The sequence below is a fragment of the Megalops cyprinoides genome, chromosome 1, assembly GCF_013368585.1.
Source record: "Megalops cyprinoides isolate fMegCyp1 chromosome 1, fMegCyp1.pri, whole genome shotgun sequence".
Classification (NCBI taxonomy): Eukaryota; Metazoa; Chordata; class Actinopteri; order Elopiformes; family Megalopidae; genus Megalops; species Megalops cyprinoides.
This window is the reverse complement of record NC_050583.1, coordinates 34,416,671-34,430,628: the sequence shown is the minus strand read 5'-3', so window position 1 is coordinate 34,430,628 and position 13,958 is coordinate 34,416,671. Positions and strand designations below refer to the sequence as shown.

The 13,958-nt window shown below is 45.4% G+C and overlaps 2 protein-coding genes across 2 annotated transcripts; one reads left to right on the top strand and one right to left on the bottom strand.

Annotated features, from left to right (window-relative positions):
- Positions 1–756: 756 nt before the first annotated feature.
- Positions 757–8,134, bottom strand: spsb3b (splA/ryanodine receptor domain and SOCS box containing 3b). Its single transcript, XM_036547448.1, has 7 exons — positions 7,973–8,134; positions 5,024–5,168; positions 3,480–3,657; positions 2,459–2,646; positions 2,262–2,364; positions 1,968–2,093; positions 757–1,800 (listed from the first exon to the last, which is right to left on the bottom strand). Exons 2-7 carry the CDS (start codon positions 5,147–5,149, stop codon positions 1,412–1,414), a joined length of 1,110 nt encoding a protein of 369 aa, XP_036403341.1. The 5' UTR covers positions 5,150–5,168; positions 7,973–8,134; the 3' UTR covers positions 757–1,411.
- Positions 8,135–8,992: 858 nt separating this feature from the next.
- nubp2 (nucleotide binding protein 2 (MinD homolog, E. coli)) lies at positions 8,993–13,958 on the top strand. The gene is made up of 7 exons (XM_036547460.1): positions 8,993–9,057; positions 10,756–10,874; positions 11,129–11,327; positions 11,785–11,939; positions 12,267–12,377; positions 12,988–13,057; positions 13,781–13,958. Exons 1-7 carry the CDS (start codon positions 9,042–9,044, stop codon positions 13,918–13,920), a joined length of 810 nt encoding a protein of 269 aa, XP_036403353.1. The 5' UTR covers positions 8,993–9,041; the 3' UTR covers positions 13,921–13,958.

Below are 13,958 nucleotides of genomic sequence, written 5' to 3'. Positions count from 1 at the left end.
TGTTCTTGTAAACAAAGAGGTTTCTTTTGTGTGACTCTGTCAGAACTAGGTGCATGGCATTATCAGAGCTTCAGTAATCAATTTAAACACAAGTATAAAATACTACTTTAACCGGAATCTTAGACACACTTTAAAATTATGCAAATAGTCAAATATTACAATGAACAAAACAAATGAAAAATCTAGCAGTTTCAGTATTGTCGTTATGCACTTTTGTGAATGTGATTACTTCTACTCTTCAAGTTAACTGTGTACTGAAATTGATTTGGCTCAGATATAATTGCTGCCCCATACCGTGATGTGGTGTACTGTGAGGCCCACAATAGTTGTTTTCATGGTGCTCTTCCCCAAAAGGGGGGTGTTAAAGATGAGGAAACAGAAGTGCCCATACGTCACAATTAAAATCAAGGACACTGCAAAAAGCTCCCACTCAATCTCCTGCTTCCAGCTTTCTTGAGACAGCTTTTGCGGAGTACCTTTTCTCTGTATATAGTATGAACAATTTTAAGGAATAAGGCTTATATATATCTGTCAAGAAAATATTAGACACATTTTCAACATTACCTTTTGTTGTTGCAAATCTATTCTAACATTTTGCTAGCTAGCTTTGGTACGTATTTAGCTAACTATGGAAATAATAATAAAAAGACAATGTAACCATTGAGATTAAAAAATCCTTTGGATTCCACAGTATGTTGTCATTGATTTACAAGTGATTTACAATTAAATGGTTACAAACTAGAAATACATGCATCCTTGTTTTGTTTCACAAATGACCACAGTAACAAAACTAGCTATTTACAGCAAGCACACATTAAAAAGGAACAAACCAAGAGAAAGTTGTTCCATTTTTAACGACTGCATATTAAAACACCCAAGCCTAGCAGTAGAGAGCTGTGCCTGGTTCACATCTGATGTATAGGGGTGTTTAGAGGCTTCTGGCCCATGAGTATTCTGGTTAGCATACAGCATAGGTAACAAAGGTACAGCATGGGAAGTTGGGCCACTTCAATATACATATATATATATATATAAATGTATGGGCACTCCTAGTAACCAGTTTTCACCTCCTCTCCAGGTGGGGTTTGACCCCTCAGGGCCACAGCCACAGCCTCTGAACAAGCTGCTATGTGCACATGGCCCATGACTGTGCCATTCCTTGGAGGAAAAGTCAACAGGTAAAGTCCTTGGAACCTTGGTATGACTAACAGAGATCAATCTTGACCCAAAGTGTTTGATTAAAAAGGAGCAAGATCTGAATGCCCTCAATGCAAAGTGATGGATAATATCAGTGGCCAGCCGTGGCCGTCCATCGGCCAGTTTGGCCCTGGACCTTTCGAGTTCATCAGCGTTCCTCTCCAAAGGCAGGAGCACGTGGGTGTGTGTGAGGTGCGTGTTGGGAAGGGGCCAATCATGTCCAGCGGCAACGCTTTCTCTGGCAGGCCTCGGGGTCGGAGGAGCAGCCCTCCGAGTCACTCCCGGAGGACGGGACGGGGGAGGCGTAGGAGCCGGGCGGGGTTGGGGAGTCAGCGGGCTGGTCAGGCCCGTCCACGGCACCGTTGTTGAGGCTGAGCACCCAGCCCAGCTTGTTGTGCAGCAGGTGCCGGAGGCCGGGGGGCAGGGGCAGCACGTTCAGAGTGTCCACGCAGTCGGGCAGCAGCTGCCGCAGCCGTGCACAGCACAGGTACTGCAGGGAGGTGGGGGCGAAGCAGGAGCGGATCACCTTCATGCTGCTCTTGGCCGCCGTGGAGCACACCATGGGGTAGAACTTCTTATTCTGCAGCTTTGTGGCAGCCACACCTGGAGCAGAGGGGGATGGGAGAGAAGCATCAGCAGCAAATAGCATTCAACGGAGTCTATGTGACAAGCTGACATCACAAACACCAAAATTTTGGAGAACTCATTGTTCACAACCATATCCAGTTAAAGTTTGACCCCGGCCACTCTATGCCCTCATATGACATTACCTATGCACTTGCGGTTCTTGAAGAAGGTGAGGGTGCCATGCCAGGTGTCCAAGTGCACCCCAATGATGGAGCCTTGGCCGAATCGTGTTGAGAAGTTGATCTTGTCACCTTTGTGGTGCAGTAGTCCTGTGAGCATAAGCACTAAATGTAAATTTGCACACTTCACACCAACACACAGGTTAAAGCGTGGCAAATACTACAGGTGCTAAATGTATAAATGTATAAATCCACAGTAAATGATCAAACTCCAGGCCAAGCCAGTTTACGGGTTGTGCAATGCTGGTCAAGCCTCACCTGTGTAAGACAGCCCCCAGCTGTCCTCGTCCTTCCCCAGCAGGCTGCAGAAGGTGTGCCGGTACTTGTCTAGGTTCACGTCTGACGTCCCGATGCCCACCATCTGCAAACACCCCAGCCCCACCCCAGGAGAGGACGTTAAGCAGGGCTGCGGATGACGCCTGTGATGCGTCCCGCTGAAATACGGCGGTGCCCACCATGTCAGTGCCATACACCGGCGAGGTCATCTTGATCTCCCAGAAGTGCTGTCCGTCCGCCAGCTCCTTGGTGCCGCGGATGGCGGCTGTCCCGCAGCTGTACTCCATGTGGAAGTTGACCTTGCGGTTGTCGCAGCTGAGCAGGGTGGCGGTGGACTTACTGCTGTCGTCCCACACCCAGTCAAAGTCTGGGCAGAAACAGAGCAACACCTTCATGTCTAGGGAGCCAGCAGACAGGGACACACACTGCCTGTGCCCGGACCACTCCGTGGAGAGATACGCGCCACATGAGGTTACTCACACTCTATGTACTGGAAAGCTAGAGGGAAGAGGGCCACGGGATCAGAAACAAGCGGCTATCACTCAAAATTCGGACAATAATATATCTAAAAACAGATAACTAAAGAAATAAGAACATTAAGCTCTATAATGAACAAAAACACATTCATAGTTCATATAATGAAAAGCCAACAAAGATCATTTTAGTGACCATTTCTGCTTGCACACCAAAAGGTTTGGTGAGTGATGGTGACAGGTCTGGCTGGATGACAGGATGGTAAAATTTTTAGCTACCATTTCTACACCCAAAATACCAGTCAGAATAAAAATGCAAGGAACAGCAGAAGATCAGCTGACTAGATTCAGGTCAGACTATCATATCCTGTTTCTATCAAACTAACTGAAACGCTTCACAAAAACCCACCCTCAGAGCTCAGCACTATCAGTTGCTGAAAGGTCATTTGAAATGCAATATCAGACCCTCCTACATTAATGCATCACAGAAATAGCTCTCTACATCTCTCCCACAAGCAAATGTTTCTCTTTCACCCTCCAACTGTGAAGCTCCTTCCCCACGTCTCCCTCTTGGTTTTATAAAAGCTTTGACATGGGTCAAAGACTGAAAGGGATACTGACTCCTACAACACACTGGTCTGGTAAAAGGCATTATATCAGGCTTTGGACTGGCTAACTCTGACACATGAGCCGGTGTCTCTCGGCCTCAAGGCAGCGGCGTACGTACCCTGGTCATCCTCTCCGCAGTGGCAGTCCTTGACACGGTGGAAGCCCCTCAGCCGGGGGTTGTAGCTGGGCTCCGCCAAGGAGTCGCAACCGCAGTAAGACTCTCCCGTCACGGGGACTGCGCTGGGCACCGCTGGGGTGACACTGGGGAACTCTGGCTCCGAGTCCGAGTCGCTGTACTGATTGAAACAAACGGGACACACACCACCTCTCAGAGACACAGACGCCGGCATGTCGTACAACTCTGGTGAGGGGAACAGATCCCACACTAACCGGCAGCTACCTCCTTTCAGCAGGTGGAGGTACAATGGGGCAGCGCTGAGTCACACCCTTGTATTTCAGACCAAGGATGCACTCCTTCTTTCCTTCAGTAATTATTAATGCAGTTTTTCTTCTGCTAATGTTTTAATATGATGGAGACAGTGCAACGCTCTGGCACCTGCCATATAACTGACGCCCTCGTAGAGACCAGTCGGAATCCCAGCTCAGGGACCATGTCAGACTTCTTTAAAGTCCACATGGAGTAACCCTTTCCCCAAAATGGAGGGCCTGGGCTTCCCCAGTCTCTGTCAACCACACAGCCACGTCAGGAAAACTGTCCACGTTTCCCATTGGTGACAGCGTGGAGCCGAATGTGGACACCTGCTTCTAAAAACAGCAGGCAGCCAAATATACAGCCTGGCAGAACAGATCAAGTAACAGGTCAGCAGCACCCACGGCAGAAGCCCGGCAGAGGCAGCAGGGACCCGACACGGTCCATGAGCCCCATTCAACAACCATTCGGGATGGAGGAGATACCAGGATGAACTAGGGGAGCCTGGCCCCATTCACGCCTGCTCTCCCAGCCAGCTGAGGCAAGATGCCACCAACAATACACTTCGACCCACAATTCCACACCCATGGGCCTTTACAGGACAGACATTCAGAGAGCAGATGACATGCAATCTGGGCTCTGTTGAGAAGGAGCCGCCACAGGAGCATCCCTGCTGTGAGTCTGAAAGGTTCTAGGAAGCTCAAACCAGGAGACAAATGCATAGCCCCGTCAGAGACTGCTCTCCAGACTGTCTGACCTGCTATCATCTGCTGCTCCAATTCCCACCTTACTGCACTGTAGCTGTACAGCGCCTTCTCATGTCAGTGCTGCCTCCAAGGTAGGGACTTGCTTTCAAAAGAATGCAGCCTCTGTGCGTAATCCTCTAGATGCATAAGTCTTGTTTAAGGGTGTTAACTGCTGGACTGGATCATGGCTCAGAGATCTCCAAGCTGCAGGCCTACCCCACAGTACTGCAGTCAATCCAATTAGGTGCCAATCACCTTCCTGACTCCAGGAAACAGAGCACCCCTTATCACTGCCAGCTCTGGCAATGTAGGGCCACACAACAATTCACAAGCCAACAAGTTACTTGCTCTTGCTTGGTGACCTAGCCACAAAAAAACCACGAGAAAATAATCAAACCTCAAATGGGTTAAATTAAAATGGCTTTCAGTGCTCCACAGCAGCAAACCCTGGCCTCCCTGGCCCAGCACACGGCCCACCGGTCTCACCTGCAGCCGCTCGTACCCCCACTCCTCGCTCTCGGAGGCCAGCACCAGCGCTCGGGCGTCTGCGTCCCGCCGGATCCCGCTCCACACGTAGCGCCACGCACGGCTGCTCCTGTTCCGCCTTGACATGGCAGGTAGAGCCGAGGACCTGCACAGGACCACAGCGGGAGGGTATGAGGACAAGAGCAGCGCTATATCCAAACCCAGAGCGTAGCTTCCCAAAAGCTTGCTGGAATTCCTCTGGGGGGGGGACCTCTCATTCTGTCCAAGTTTCAGACATTTACTCTGGGAAATCAGAAGTGATACAACAGCTCTTTGTAGAGGAGGCTATGAAGTAAATAAAAGTAATAAAAGTAATGAATACAGATTGCTGATAATGGGCATGCAACAGGCAACAGGCCACATCCCTGCCTGCATTGTTTGTTGTGCAACGCAACCAATAAAGCACAAAAAAATAATACTTCATTGCTTGATGCAAATGTGCCCGTGATGTTAACAGGAACAAAATAAGTAGGTTAAATCTGAGGCACATGTAAGGTCACACATACACCACATGCCTCGCTTTCCTCTCAGCACCCGGTGACACATGTTCAACTTGGTCTTAAGCACCAGCCCTATATTTATACTGACACACAAACTGAGCTGCGGAATTGGGGCCTACTTACAAAGTCTAGGCTCTCTCCATATGTTCCAAGTAACTCTGTCTGGTTTTACAATTTATACCGGGAGGAGTCTGAGCCCTAAAGCCATCTGCTTTGCTATCACGTCTCACAGAGGCCGAGTAAATTAGCCCGAGCGTTTATCAACCTGCACCAGCCCAGTAAAACTGCTTCCACACCACAAGTGTGTAACACGCAATGTGGTCTGAAAAAAGATAACATACAATTTTACTCCATTCAAGTGTATACTAGTCAGCTGGGTTTGGGAATGAGCCATGGAGTAAAGAAAGTATAAGGTAGCATCTGATGTATTTAGATGCCCAAAACATTATCATATCAGTTCAGAATCTAGATCTTTTCTTTATAAATTCTACATGAATACATAAACAGTGCTTCCATTTACATACCAGTTACCTGAGTGACTACTGTGTATAATAGACTACTTGCAACAATTTCAGATGTTTCAGCAGGTGGATGCTTCCGTATTAGAACATATAAACCTGCTCCCAGCAAAAAACCTGAATAATAATTACACGCATTTTCTAGTATTGTAAGAATATTTTAATGTGACCAGCCTGGTACGTTAACATAATATGTAGATTTTTTTCTGTTGAATAAGCTACGTGAATTTGCCTGTTGCTATATATATCATGCGGGGCACTAATATGAACAGTATACTGTAATACACTTCAAAACAACAGGACCTTTGTGTGACCAAGACCACATCATTATTAATAAGCTGACTCACATATTCATGTGAGGTAAACACTACATTTATGAATGTGAACTTATTGTAAGCCTGTTTAAATGTGTAAAATTGCTTTTCGGTCAAAAATAAGAAGAGCAACTTAATTAAAAACAAGACACGTGCACATTAAATTAAACACCAGGACACAATCCTGCCAAGGAGCAATTTCTAACAAACAATTCATTCTCATAACACTGACACTGAGAACAAACAGACACTCTTGGACAAAATGGACAAAATATGTACAACACCGTTTGCTTTTAGATCTGAAACAACATCACCCAACTAAGAATTTATCCGTGCACACAGGTGCACGGGGAAATTTCAAGTTCACGCCCGGGTCGTCACGAGGATGGAGGCTTAGCCTACATTCGTCATTCCATATGAAGTTTCCTGGGAAGGCAAATCAGCATAATACGTCAATACCTGTGCTGTCATTGCTGATGCTCTTAATACACTTGTCTGTGCCCTTTCAATTCCATAACGAAGTGCATCGCATCTACAGTTTTATATTTTTAAATACATGTCAAAGATATTTTGAAATACATCATTTTTCTACAATCGATATCCAGTTGCAAGGAGAAAAATTAAATATTAAGAGAATTACATACTTATACAGAAGGAAACAGAAATTTAGGCAGCTAATTATTCCAAGAAACTACTTTGGAGTATCAATCTATGTTATTAAACTGTACTTTAATCTCCATTCGTGGTCTCTAGTTCTATTTAACAGCGCTTCCTAGAACCTGAAAAACACACTCTAAATCTACAACTAACCTGCCTGTCAAACTCAACAGACCTAGACCTAGTTAGCTAGCTGACATGTCGACAGAACAAATGCTTTTCAGCGACATGCTGAGTCAAGGTACAACCAAGTGGCAGCAGATTGAATATAAACTCACATCCACGCACCCAGTTCAAAGCGAGGTAGCCTTTATCAATTAGCTAAACCTGCTAGCTAAACTCACATTATCAACCTGTTGCATCAGTCACATCATATGGATGCAATCTACAGATGGCAAGGAAGCATGCAATCAATCGTTTCTAAATAGGACATTCTACCTGAGCCATCTCAACAATGCCATGCTTCAGTAAAGAAACCCCGACATGCAGTACAATTTAACATATGTGGCTCGCCATCTAACTATGGTCGTAAGAACACACCAGATGCCTAAATTACATACGGAACAGTTAACTTTTACATCGAAATGTAAGTTAGCAGCCCTGATACTGCTACTGTTACTATTCTTGTTCAAATCTTAGCAGCTGTCTACAGTAGGCCCGTTGTTGCACACCCATGTCTGCTGGAGGCTGTTCTCTAAACAAACACGACAATCGTGTAAGCCTTCGCAAGCTCTAAAGCCCCCATGGCACAGCTAGCATAATCGTCAATTGAAAGGCTAAACTCTGACTCATTTCTAGACAACGATACTTTTGCAGCACCAAATTGCCCAAAATCCCACGATCCCTCCCTACCTAACAAGCTGGGTATCTAACCCCGCAACATGACTTACTCGCTAGTTTCGAACATATCAGCACAGATACCTGAATAACACCAGCTTGATCGTTCTTTACGCCTCGCCGCGTGCAATGACTTTATTCTTCTTTATTCCAATGGAGTATAAATGTGTTCGTTTTCTCTTTTTAATTATTCATTTGACATAATGATATCACTACTTGTCCTCCCTCAGCTGCCACTCTCTGACCTACTTTCACGACAGACGTAAACAATAAATTTCCCCGACCCGCCTCTAACTTGTCAATGATTGGGCAGTGTACTGCAAGGCTGGACTTATTGTCAGACTCTGTCGGCCGATTCGGTCATATTACCGTCCATCAAACTAAATGGTGGTTTTGGGCTTGGTAAATAGCAAATTGCGTTGGGAAAAGAGGAGCGGAAACTGCGTCTTGTCCGACATTTTGGCTCTACTAATTGTTCAGGAGCATCAGGAGATACTTATGCTGCACTCTCTTATTAAATTGGGCGGTTTCTAATTATGCTTGAGTAATAACTGTAGCTGTGTCTAGCCCTGCTTATTTTCACTGCAAAGCTTAAAGATCAAATGAACGCGAAAGTGCTCGATTTGACAGGGGGCTCAGCTAGTCTTTGGACCATGTAATTGTCCTTTGAGAAACCTTTGACTGTTGATGCACCTATACAGGGACATGTCGTTTAAAGTTAGCTAACAGGCTCGAAATTCGATTGTTAACGGGCAATTTGTACTTCTAAAAGATGGACTGTTTCTCAGTAATTAAAATATTGCACTCTAATATGATGTAACACTAAGATTAGACTGGTATCAGACCACTACCAATCAACATTAAGAGTACTCATTTCAGAGCGCACATAATAGCTAAGGTAAAAGCAAGGTATCATTAACTGGAAAACGTCGTGTCAGTTGACACGAGATTATCAAGCGCTCAGACGCCCACCCGCAAATGTACATAGTTTACTTAACCGAGTTCAGACAAGACTAGCCAATGTGTTGGTCTTTTACTAAAGGGGTGGGAGCTGAATGTTGATCCTACTCGTGTGATTGGACAGGTTTTGCTCCTGTGACCCTGCAACTGAAACATTACGGAAACTAATTAGCTAGATCGCTGTGTAACGGGCATGGATCTCAATGGTGGTATGTATCTAACATGAAATCATACATAACTACGTGAAGGGGTGGTATAAAGTAGAGTAATAGTAGTAGGAACAACGAACGTGGGAGGTACAGTACAGGGCTGTCTTCAAACTGCATATTTCACGATGTAAGAATGTAGTTAGATAGCTAGTGTTAGCTAGCTAGTGTTTTGCAGTGACGTTCCAAGATAGCTTATCTAGTTAGCTAACAATATTGTTACTGCCGAATAGAATATAAAAGGGATGCACTGAAACACTAACAGCAGTTCACTGTTACATTCTAATGAGAAGCAATATATCTAGCGGATGGTCATGGGGTTTCGACTCAGGTATTTTTCTTCGTGTCACTTCGATTCACTGTCCGAGTGTGGTGGAAGTGCGCAATAGTAGCCTACTTGTATGTGAACTGTCACTATTGCTTGAACTGTAGATTAGCTGTCTTGCGTTAGACAGGTTAATAGGTGGAACTGTTTGTCACCGATTCATGTGTAATCCATGGGTTCCGTATGTTATTCAACAGATAAGAATCCAATATCCAATTTTACATGTGAAACAACGGTGTAGATTTGTTATACTAGATAGTTGTTTGCCCTGCCTAACGGTAGGCCTGGTTACGCGTTTCCTCTGGGCGTTCGATTGAATAGTCGAGGTCTGACAACATTTAACTTAAGGAATATAGTCCTGAAACCAGCCTTCGCAGACATGTTGGTTTTATTGCAGTGATACGAACAGCAACCCTGACATTGCCTTGTGATCTGGGCCCTTGAGTCTGAACAGTGTCGTTAATTTAAAGTCTGTTGAAATATAATGAGGATCATATTCGAGTGTCTGCAGTTTGTACTAGACTCTACGGTATTGTCTTCTGAATGTCAGTTGGAACATATCTATCAAGCAACACTGAATAAAACTTAACTCGTATAGAAATAGAATAGTTCCTCCTAGTACTTAACAATGGTCCAGAATTTCGTATTTTCCCGGCATAGTCAAACCTTGCGATCCAGGAGGTTTAAACTCTCTTTGAAACTAACATTCTCAAAATTAGGAGGGGAAGACAAAATCATTCAGTTAGCTTAAATATAATTTAAAAGGGTGCCGCTAGCTGGAATGCAGCCATTATGCCCCCAGCACCAGGATTGGTAAGATCTGCCATATTGTGCTCATAACGTCAAAGATGTATGTTACATGTAAGCCTCCTTTAAAGTTGCTCCACTAAAACATACTGCTTATGACGGTGTTACATTCAACACAGAGTCATCACTGATTCTGGCCTACATAACTGTAAAGACATTGGAAGATAACACGAGAAGGAACCATTCTCCAAAAATCTTTGGTTCAGCAAGTCAGTTTAATTCTGTTCACTCTGCCTCACAGTACATTATGACAGTGGAGGTCAATTGTGGACTGCACAGCAAAATGTGGTGAATGTGTGTCTCTCACAAAATTGTAGGCAGAATATGACCTTGAAATGAATATTTTCTTAATCCATATAAAATATTTAATAATCTTAATTTTTACATTTAAAATGATCAATTCTAAGGACTGCTTATCCCTTGCTGATTCTATAGCCTCCACCCAGTAGTCAGTCACCCTTTGTTTGTGTCTGGTACAGGGATCTGTTGTCATGGTGTTTATATCCTTGCACCCAGGTAGTATTAGTTTGGCTGTTCTGTGTTTTTAACTGGCACGTGTTTTCCGGCAGAGAGAGGGAACCTGGCACAGGTTCAGCATGTGGTGTTAGTACTGTCCGGGAAAGGAGGAGTGGGCAAGAGCACGCTGACCACAGAGCTGGCCCTAGCGCTCCGGCATGCAGGGAAGAAGGTGGGAGCCCGTAGTCCATGCCTCCTTTGTGTCTGCATCTCCTACTGTTCCGGCCAATATGTATGCCTAGGAATTGCATAGAGACGACAGAGTGGCATCTGTGTCTGGATGAGTCTGTAATGAAATGCTGGAGTTTCAGCATGTTCAGGCTGTGTACTGAGGGCTTGCTTGTTTGTGTGTGTGTCTGTGTGAGTGAGTGTCTGCATTGTTTCCTGCTGTGTGACTCGGGGCCTACACCCATGTTTCTGTGCCAGGTGGGAATACTGGACGTGGACCTGTGTGGCCCCAGCATACCCCGCATGCTTAGCGTGGGGCGGCCAGAGGTGCACCAGTGTGACGCTGGCTGGGTGCCCGTCTACACAGATGTCAACAAGAGCCTGGCCCTCATGTCCATCGGCTTCCTGCTGGAGAACCCAGATGATGCTGTGGTCTGGAGGGGCCCCAAGAAAACAGGTAGCTGCTTTCAACAGGATGAAGCAAATGACTGTCCCATAGATGGATGTAGCATAAAAACTCCTAGGGTCCAAGTCTGTATGTATGTATGTGTAGAGCCATTTCTCATACATATTTTAGAATGACTGTACATATACAGAATTACTGTCGTCCAAAATCAAATCAGGGATTTGATTTTGGATGACAAATGTGCTGAGTTTGACTGCACAAAATGGATTTTGATTTTGACAAAAGTCATAATTTTTAGGGGTATATGGTGTCAGCCTCTTCTCGTAGTTACGTCCATTCACTTTTAGATTGAGTATTCTCAGAGGAATGTTGTTCCTGTAGTTACATTATCAGCTCTGAAATGTAGACACTGAACAGGACTGCTCAAATAATCTGTCTTTAACCCAAACTCCTTCCCATTCTTTTTACCTGTCTCTCTAAACGACATTTACCTCGGGGACTGAGACAGCCCTGATTGGTCAGTTTGTGTCAGATGTGGCATGGGGTGAACTCGACTTCCTTCTGGTGGACACGCCTCCGGGTACGTCGGATGAGCACCTGGCTGTAGTGGAGAACCTGCGCAAACACAAGGTGGATGGAGCCATCCTGGTTACGACTCCTCAGGTGTGTGTCAATTGAGAATGGGTTCTCAAAACTGCCACCCTAAACCCACCGTGCCCTATAGAATGAGATAGGCAAAGAGATTGACCTGTTATTTCAGCTACCAGTATTCACAACAATAATGTACAATAACTACCAGTAATTACAATAAAGTAAAGAGTGGACATAGGATAAACGTATGTGAGTAGTTATCGATTAATAAAAATATGTCAGACAGTGAAATTATGAAACATGCAAGTCATTTTCACCCATTTAAATGAATGGCCTTGAGCTTTGGTAAAAGCATGTGTGCTGTGCTAGCCTGGATGATGTAATGCTGAGGTCATGCAGGCTGTATCCACGGGCGACGTGAGGCGGGAGATCACCTTCTGCAGGAAGACGGGCCTGCGCATCCTGGGGATTGTGGAGAATATGAGTGGCTTTGTGTGTCCTCACTGTTCGGTGAGTAAAGGCGCAAGAACACCTCCCTGTGTTAGGGAGCGCACGCACACATTCACGAGAGCTCCTGCCTGTGTTGGGGAGCGCACACACAGTCATGAGAGCTGCTCCCTGTGTTGGGGAGCACACACACATTCACGAGAGCTCCTGCCTGTGTTGGGGAGCGCACACACAGTCATGAGAGCTGCTCCCTGTGTTGGGGAGCACACACACATTCACGAGAGCTCCTGCCTGTGTTGGGGAGCGCACACACAGTCATGAGAGCTGCTCCCTGTGTTGGGGAGCACACACACATTCACGAGAGCTCCTGCCTGTGTTGGGGAGCGCACACACAGTCATGAGAGCTGCTCCCTGTGTTGGGGAGCGCACACACACATTCACGAGAGCTCCTGCCTGTGTTGGGGAGCGCACACACAGTCATGAGAGCTCCTCCCTGTGTTGGGGAGCACACACACCCACACATTCAGGAGGGCAGCTTGCTTGCTTTGTATTTACTTATTAATCTGCACCATGCAGGTTCTTTGAGACTGATGCTCTGTGGTTCTGGGTCTGAAATATGACATCCACTGGCCTGTCTGCAATGTGGATGGTCATACTCTGTATATCATTTCAGGAATGCAGCAATATATTCTCAAAAGGAGGAGGAGAGGAGCTGGCAAAACTGACTGGAGCACCCTTTTTAGGTAGGAATTAAATTGGTTTATGATACTTCACAAGAAGTAGCACTATAGTAGCACTATACCGGTTGATTGATTTCTACACTGGTGGTATTGTAGATCATAGAGGGTTGCCCCAGGTAATCAGAGCAATCATTAGTACAAGTCTGTTGACCTTGTCTGTCATATGCAGTGATTTTCCTCACAGTTGGTCAACAGCACCACCTGTTGGTAAATTCTGTAACACATGAACTGTCTTGCACTCCCCTGCTGAGCAGACAAAATTGGGACTGTTGGTGTCGTGGTAGTAAAAGGGTTCTTTTATCACATAAACATATAGTGAGGGGTACTGAAAATCTAAAATTTAGTTTGAGTATTACATTTGGTTGTTTTTATAGGGATTGTATATTGAAAACATAAGACTGGAAAATGGCATGGGAAATTTTCTTTCTTGTAGGTTTTGGCTGTTTCTGCAATGACACTACAGGGTTTTTACTTTTACTGTAGAACACAACTGTATGAAATTATGGACAAAACAGGGCCTCGTAAAGCACTAAACTGAGGTCATACCAGGATTGCACCAGTAATAACGGACTGCTTTGTACTAATCAAAATGCTTTGCACTTTTACATAAATGTTCAAGTCAATTTTAAATGCAGCAATTCAGAAAAACCATTGTACGTCAACAGGACCCATTTTTCCTGTTACTGTTGTGTTGTACTGAGGCAGTGCATGTGTGTTGTGTCACAGGCTGTGTGCCCCTGGACCCGCAGCTCAGCTCCTGCGTAGAGGAAGGCAGAGACTTCATTCAAGCATTCCCAGACAGCGCCACCTTTAGTTCCATCAGCCACATTGCACAAGCCGTCCTGACCAGCACAGAGGCAGCCTGATTGGAGAGAGACATATGGCTTACCCTCCCCAGCAAGCA